The sequence below is a fragment of the Rhinatrema bivittatum genome, chromosome 4, assembly GCF_901001135.1.
Source record: "Rhinatrema bivittatum chromosome 4, aRhiBiv1.1, whole genome shotgun sequence".
Taxonomy (NCBI): domain Eukaryota; kingdom Metazoa; phylum Chordata; class Amphibia; order Gymnophiona; family Rhinatrematidae; genus Rhinatrema; species Rhinatrema bivittatum.
The window spans coordinates 304150092-304158238 of record NC_042618.1 but is presented as its reverse complement, the minus strand read 5'-3'; the positions used below and the strand labels follow the sequence as shown (position 1 = coordinate 304158238).

General features: G+C 49.0%; 1 protein-coding gene across 1 annotated transcript in view; it reads right to left on the bottom strand.

Annotated features, from left to right (window-relative positions):
• Positions 1-8147, bottom strand: part of ELAC2 (elaC ribonuclease Z 2) — a 183555-nt gene continuing 175408 nt past the window's right edge. The window contains exon 24 of the mRNA XM_029600234.1: positions 1-6869. Coding sequence (XP_029456094.1) covers positions 6615-6869 — 255 coding nt within the window. The 3' untranslated portion in view covers positions 1-6614. The remainder of the gene's footprint in view (positions 6870-8147) is intronic.

Here is an 8147-nt window from a genome sequence, read left to right as displayed (position 1 = left end):
AATGCTTCAAAGCAAATCTCTTTAATAAGGCCAGAATGAAGAAAAAAAATTTATATATTCTGCGCAGAATATATACAAATATTTAGGTTTGCCTGCTATATGTATATACAATATATATATTTTTAATCTTACATTTTATACTTACATTTCCCAATTAAAATAAAAATTAGTATTAAATTATGTTCCAAATTTTACTTTGGAGAGAAGGCTTCTGTCTTGAGGAACAAGGCCCACACATCAGCTTAAGAGTTCATTAATTAAAAATAAACTTGTCCACAGATTAAAACATTCTGTAATATTTTCTTCTGTAGTTCAGTGATATGTAATATTTTAGAGATTTGAATGTTTTACCCCAAAGTATTCTTATTTGGCTGTGTTTGGAATTGATACCATATACTCCTGTGACAACCATTCTAACTAGACTGGAAGCACTGAAAAACCTTTGTACCTGAATATACACAGATCAGTCCAGACCAGTGGGTTATGCATCCCTACCAGCAGATGGAGTCGGAGAACAAAAACTTTGGGCACTGCTATAACACCGAGAGTGCCACCTGCAGCCCTCAGTATTTCTCTGACTCCAGCAGATGGTAGAGTTGCATTCATGCAGTCTGTTAGCTATTTACCGTAGTGACAGAAAGTATAGTTTAGGGAAAGTTGTAGGTTAGCTAGCTCTGCTGCTTCCAGAGGTGTTAGGCACCTTCGTTGGCCATACCTCTGAGAAGTCAGGCATCCGGGAGTTTGGACACCCCTATCAGTGTCTCACCTGCAGCGGTCCAGTGGCTCGACAACCAGGGGCTCCTGGTTCCCTCAGCCACTGCAGCGGCTCTTCTTCCTCTGCTCCCTGTGGCTCCTAGGCCATTGTAGTAAAGTTTGTTTAAAAAGAAAAAAGAAAGAGAAATAGAAGTTAGGGAAAGGCCTTCCTCCAGGTAGGTGGAGTCTGTAAAAGGACGGGCAGTGCAGTTGCTGGCAGCTGGGCTGTGGAGAGAGCTTGAGCCCCAGCGTTTGTCGACCTCCCGGAGCTCCGGGTAAGTCGGCAGGAGAGGGGAGGAGAGTGTTTTCGCGTGTTTTTTCTCTTTGCATCGCGATTCTCTCCTGCTCCGTCGGGCGTCAGACCTTCGTTTTTGCAGGGGAGTGGTTATTTTTAGCTCCCCTGACTGAGAAGACTATTTTCTCGCCAGATTTTTGCTTTTTGTTCGGCAGCTGTGTGGTGCTGCAGATCGGGGTATGCCTCCTCGAGCCAAGATGGCGGCCTGCCATGTGTGTGGAGCCAAGCGCTGGGGGTGATTTTCTCTGCCCTGCCTGTTCTTCTGGGCAGGAGTGACCTTCTTCAGGGGTCAGGGCTGGTAGGCATGGCCTCAGATCCTCCAGATGCCAACCGTGTCAGGAGTCGCGGGACAGGAAGCCCCCTCCTGTTCTTTCCCCCATGGATCAGGATGGTTCAGTGGGGATAGATACTGGCCTCCCGGATCCCTCGGCCGAGGGTGGTGTGGATCCAGAGGAGTTTAGTGTGGTGTTCGTGCTGCTGATGCACCAGGCTTTCCTGGCTAGAAAGCAGGCGGTCCTAAAGAGAGCAGCGTGAACAGATATCGCTTCAGAACCTCTGCCGAAGTGAGCGTCCCAGGGACTTATGGATGCACAGCCATCTTTGTGGACCCCACAGCACTTCCCTTGGCTCCTGAACCTGGGGCTCCATTGAATGTTGATGATGCGACCCAGGACCCGGATGAGGTGCCCTCGGAGGGGGATGATCCCTCCATGGTTCGCTTGTTTAAGAGAGAAGAACTTAAGACTCTTATTCCCCAGGTTTTGGAGGTATTAGGGGTCAAGGTAGCACAGGAGGAGTCTGACAGTGATGGGGGTTAACCCGGTCCTGGATGGGATCCGGAGTCCGACGTCCTCTTTTCCGCTACCTAAGATGGTGCGCAAGCTGGTTACCTGGGAGTGGGAGGCACCAGACGCGGGCTTGAAGGTTGGCAAGGCGATGGCAAAGATTTATCCCCTCTCGCAAGATGTGTTAGATCTTTTGAAAGTACCAAGGGTGGATGTGGCGGTGTCGGCCGTCACGAAGACTACCACTATTCCCTTGGCTGGTGCGGCGGCACTGAAGGATATTCAAAACTGCAAGCTGGAGATTCAGCTTAAATGCATCTTTGAAGTATCCGCCTTGAGTCTGCGAGCAGCGGTGTGTACCAGCCTTATGCAAAGAGCCTGTTTGTATTGGGTCCAGGAGGCATCTGTGGCGTCGAGTGCTCCGGGAGTTGGACCATTGCAGGCCACTCGTTTGGAGGCTGGGGTGGCATACGTGGCAGATGCTTTATATGATTTGGTTCGGTTCGTACTTCGGCTCGTAGCATGGTATCCGCGGTCTTGGCACGTAGGTTGCTCTGGTTGAGACATTGGTCAGTGGATTTGTCCTCCAAGTCACAACTTTGTAACCTCCCCTTCAAGGGCAAGCTGCTCTTTGGGGAAGACCTGGACCAAATGGTGAAGTTGCTTGGGGAAACCAAAGGTCACTGGCTTTCAGAGAATAGGAAATCCTCTGGGAAAGTTTTCCTTCTCGAGCTCGTTTTCGGGATTCGCGTAGATTCCGACTGGGGAGGTAGGCTTCTCCTTCGGGGTCCCGGCTGGTGGTGGGGAGGCAGCAGTCCTTTCATGGAGGACGGAGTCCAGGCAGAGATTCCACGGGCCAGGGTGCTGGTTGTGGAAAACCCTCCCAACGAAGCCAGGGGCACCCATTCCACCATACAAGCTGTCTGAGGCAGATTGTCTAGCTTCTACGTGGAGTGGGAGAAGATTACCACGGACCGATGGGTTTTGGACCTGGTGCGGGACGGTTACGCTCTCGAATTTTTTCACCCGGTCCGGGAGGACTTTTTGGAGTCTCGCGTAGCTTCGCGGGCCAAGCGCGAGGCGGTTCAGGGGACCCTATAATGACTTCTCTATCTCCAGGCCATTGTTCCAGTTCCCCTGGTGGAACAGGGCCAAGGATGGTATTCGATATACTTTGTGGTTCCCAAGAAAGAGAGCGCCTTTCGCCCCATCCTGGATTTGCAGAAGGTGAACCGGTGTCTGTAGGTTCCCCATTTTCACATGGAGACCTTGAGGACGGTGAGACAAGCTGTGCACAAGGGGGAGTTTCTGGCGTCCCTAGACCTCACCGAGGCATATCTCCACATCCCGATTCGTCAGGATCATCAGCGCTTGCTCTGTTTCAAGGTTCTGGGTCAACATTTCCAGTTTCAGGCTCCACCATTCGGCCTGACGACAGCTCCCCGGACTTTCACCAAGGTCATGATGGTTGTCGCGGCCTTTCTGCGCAAGGGAGGCATCCTGGTTCACCTGTATCTGGACGATTGGCTGATTCATGCGAAGTCACAAGAGGACTGTGTTAGACTGGTTTGGAGGGTACTCCTCACCTTGACATTGCTCGGCTGGGTCATAAATGTCCAGAAAAGTCACTTGGAGCACTCGCAGTCGCTGGTTTACTTGGGGGCGGCTCTTCGATACCTTCCACGGCAAGGTGTCGCTGGCATCAGACCGTATAACGAAGTTGCAAGGTCAAGTCAAGGCCCTTCTTCTCCGGAAGTCCGACCGTCTGGCATCACTTACAAGTCCTGGGATCCATGGCCACCTTGAATTTGGTCCCGTGGGCGTTTTGCTCATTTGTGGCCGTTGCAGCATGCACTGTTGTCGAGGTGGAGTCCGGTGTCTGAACAGTTCCAGGTACCATTGCCTCTGCTTCCCGATTCCAGAGTCAGTCTGTCGTGGTGGCTGGTATGCAGCAACCTCATAGGGTGTGGACCTGGACCCTCCAAATTGGATAGTTAGCTCCACGGATGCCAACCTCTCCAGCTGGGGAGCGGTTTGCCAGAACAAATCAGCACAAAGCCTTTGTTCGATGACAGAGTTCCTGGTCCATCAATCATCTCGAGACAAGGGCCGTCCGGTGGGCTCTCCGGGTGTTTCTTCCCCTTATCAAGAACTCCATGGTTCGGATATTCTCAGACAAGCGACGGTGGCCTACATCAACTGCTAGGTTGGGACGAAGAGTTGGGCGGTGGCACTGGAAGCAAGGTTGCTGTTTGCCTGGGCAGAACGCCATCTCAAGTGCATCGCCGCCTCGCATGTCACGGGAGTAGACAACGTGCAAGCGGATTTTCTCAGCAGGCAACGTCTCGATCTGAGGGAGTGGGAGCTGGCTCCCGAAGCTTGGAACCTTATTTGTGCTAGGTGGGACGCACCTCAGTTGGATCTCATGGCAACTCGGGTCAGTGCCAAGACGTTATGCTTCTTCAGTTGTTGTCGAGAAGTGGGCTCGGTGGAGTCGGATGCCCTGGTTTGCCCTTGGCCCACGGGGATCTTGCTCTATGCCTTTCCTCCCTGGCCTCTCATTGTGCGACTTCTGCACCGCATAGAGCGGCATCCAGGCCACGTGGTGCTAGTAGCGCTGGAGGGACCATGTCGTCCTTGGTTTGCGGACTTGGTGAGATTAGCGTTGGAAGGTCCACTTCAGCTGGCTCATCTACCGTAGCTGCTCCTCCAAGGTCCCATATATTCGGATCGGGAGGATCACTTCTCTCTTGCGGCTTGGCTTTTGAGAGGCGGAGATTGCGAGAGGTTATTCACAGCCAGTTATTGCCACTCTTCTTCAGGCGCGCCGACCGTCTACTTCTATGGCTTATGTCAGGGTCTGGAAACGTTTTGAAGCATGGTGTTGCGAGCGTTCACTTGACCCTTTGTCAGAGATTCCATAAGTACTGGCGTTTCTGCAGCAGGGTTTGGCCTACAATTCTCTTCGGGTACAGGTCGCTGTGTTAGGTGCCTTATGGGGTAGGCTCCGTGGTCAATCGCTTGCGGTGCACCCAGATATTGCTCGTTTTTGTTTTTTTTTTTAAAGGTATCAAACATTTGCGTTGTCCTCTCCGTCAAATATGTCCAAGTTGGAGCTTAAATCTGGTGCTTCAGGTGGTTTGTGAAGCTCCTTTTGAGCCTTTGCGCAGGGCTCCGCTTAAGGATTTGACCTTGAAGACTGTGTTCCTGGTTGCCATTTGTTCTGCATAACGGATTTCAGAGTTGCAGGCTTTGTCGTGTCGGGAGCCTTTCCTTCGGGTTTATGATGATAGAGTCTCGCTCCGCACAGTTTGTTCAAGGTGGTGTCTGCCTTTTATGTTAACCAGGAGGTGGAGCTCCCTGGTTTTCCAGACTGGGCTCATGAATCCTCGCAGGGAAGGGAGCTTCATCTTTTGGATGTCCGTCGTACCCTTTTGCGCTATTTGGAGGTGTCTAATGATTTTCGGCGGTCAGATCATCTGTTTGTCTTGTTTGGGGGGTCCTGAGAAAGGTGATAAGGCTTCCAAAGCAACGATTTCTCACTGGATTAACGAGGCTCTCTCTTCCGCCCTATGTTGCCCATGGGCATCAGGTGCCCGTGGATCTGAGAGCTCATTCCACTAGAGCCCAGGCTACCTCCTGGCCTGAGTGTCAACTTCTGTCGCCTCAGGAGATTTGCAGAGCGGCGGTTTGGTCCTCTCTCCACACTTTCACCAGGCATTATTGCTTGGATGATCAGGCGAATGATGAATAGTCTTTTGGGGAGCGAGTTTTGCGTGCGGGTCTTTCGGGTTCCCGCCCAGTGTAGAGTGGCTTGGGTACATCCCACTGGTCTGGACTGATCTGGGTATGTTCAGGAAATGAAAATTGGTTCTTACCTGCTAATTTTCATTCCTGTAATACCACAGATCAGTCCAGAAGCCCGCCCTCTTTTCAGACGCCGAAAGACTGCCTTGTGAGGAAGGACTTTTCTGAAGATCTTTCCTAGAATACTATTGCAGATGCTCCGGTTGGAGCAGGGGGCGAGTAGGTCTTCTGTTTGGTTATTTCGTTGCGGGTGAGGCATTTGCGGTTAAGTTTGGTTCCAAACCCCTTTGCCCGTTAGTTAGGTTAGTTCGTTTTGTGAGCTTGGGGACAGACCAATACTAAGGGACTGCAGGTGGCACTCTTATGTAGCAGTGCAAAGGTTTTGTTCTCAGACTCCATCTGCTGGTAGGGTTACATAACCCACTGGTCTGGACTGATCTGTGGTATTACAGAAACGAAAATTAGCAGGTAAGAACCAATTTTCATATATTAGTGAGTCATTTATTGTTGAAAGGTCAGTCAGGCACTTGAATGCTGCTTATTTTTAGCCTATCTGTAGAGGAGTACACTGAAATAAAACATTACCAACAAAAGCTTCTTAAAAAAAATTATAAAAGTAATAATCTCCAGTTAATGCACATTTCTTGTCTATTACTGAATGAAAAATGCTGTCAGTCATTGCTTAATTTTGTAATTCCTAAAATCTATTCCCAAGATTTTCAATAAAGCTTTCAAGATCAAAATATACAAGTTAACTTAGCTCTTAGACCAATTATAAGTATCTCTCAAATATTTACTATGGACATCCTGAAAACAAGTCTTAGTAGAGTGTCTCTCAGATGAAGGTTAACCCAATTCCTCTTATGGCAGAGCATCCAAGAGCCTGCATGGCACACTAAAAAGAAATGTGATCTTTATTTTCTCCCAATGAGGGCTTTGTAATGAATAAAGGGTTTATGTTATGTCCCATGGACTCATCTGGCCTTTTGCTGCTTCTTACTCTTCTCCATATCCTGATCATTCTCTTCATGTTTCCTCTTTTTGCTGGATGGCGTTATGCTAACAGAGTTCTGGGAGCCATTTAACTTCTCAGACATCAGAAGTGCCTCTTTGATTTGCCGCAGCTCCCGCTTTTCACGCCTCTCCTCCATTTCTTCAATGTCACCAGCAAAGAGAGCTTTCAGTGGTGGGATAAGCTTAGGGATTGTTCCAAAGTCAACAAAACGAATCTGAAAAGTAGAATTCAAAGCTGAACTTTTATGATTTTACCTCTGCATATATAACAATTCTGTACAATATGAAAAAAAATATGCACAGGATAATAAACCATGAACCAGTAATACAAAGCCACCACAGAATACAATCCTTGAATTAATGGCACTGGAATTTAAACATGGCTTCACCTCTCTCTGAACTCCTGTGGTCTGTGGGAGAAGATTAAATTACTTATCTGATAATTTCCTTTCCTCTAAGGAAGGCAGGCCAATGCACACCAGTGAGTTATGCACCCCTACCAGCAGATGGAGACAGACAACTGACTCGCTGACATCATAGACATATAGCCCTGCCCCAACATCTTGCCAGTATCTCTAGAAAAACGAAGTGTGGACAACTGATTATACCTGATACATGACTTAAGAGTCCACAACTCGTTATCTCCATTTAACTCAGAAGCACTGAGTTCAGGCAAAATAATTATAAATGATTACATAAGCTTATTCTCACTTACCAGTCCTTTAAAAGACTCAGAGCAAGAAACAATCTGTATCATCCCTGAAGGAAAGGACAAACTGAAAATCAAACCACCAGTAGGGAGCCCAGAGTGGAATTGTGGATTGTCCTGCCTTCCTTAGAGGAAAGGAAATTATTAGGTAAGAATAATTTTACCTCTCTCTGCACTCATGCAGGCCAATCCACACCAGGATGTACTAAAACTACTCCTGAAATGGGTAGGAGACTGCCTATACACCTATTAATACCACCCTTACGAAGACCGCATCCAAGTATGTAAAAGGAAGCACACTGCTGTCCAACAAATCTCAGAATAAGACCACAGTCTAGTCTCCATCCCCGAGACCACCTGCACTCTAGTGAAAAGCACCCTGACTTGCCTAGGCAAGCTGCATCATGGGAGGCCTCTCAGGCTTTCTAACCCCCGGTGCCATATCCTTCACAAAGGGACTACCTCCTATGCATTGCTAAAACACCATAGATAACTCACTAGGGTGTGCAGCTGTGCCCATGCACGTACACACGAAACTGAAGCCTGCAGATTTGCTGTCAGGATTGGCTGAACTGGACTCAATTTACACCATCCGGGGGAGTGGCACAAGATGGCAGGTCAGGAATTGGGCTGGTCTAATGGTCTTCTGCCTAGCCAGTCCCCTCCTCCATAGGTTGAGCCCTTGGGAATGGGGGCCAGTAGAGCTTGGCTGAGGTGGCTGTACATCTTAGTGAGTGCAGGCAAGGACTGAAGCTTGTACTGGATACAGACAAGGCCCGGAGCT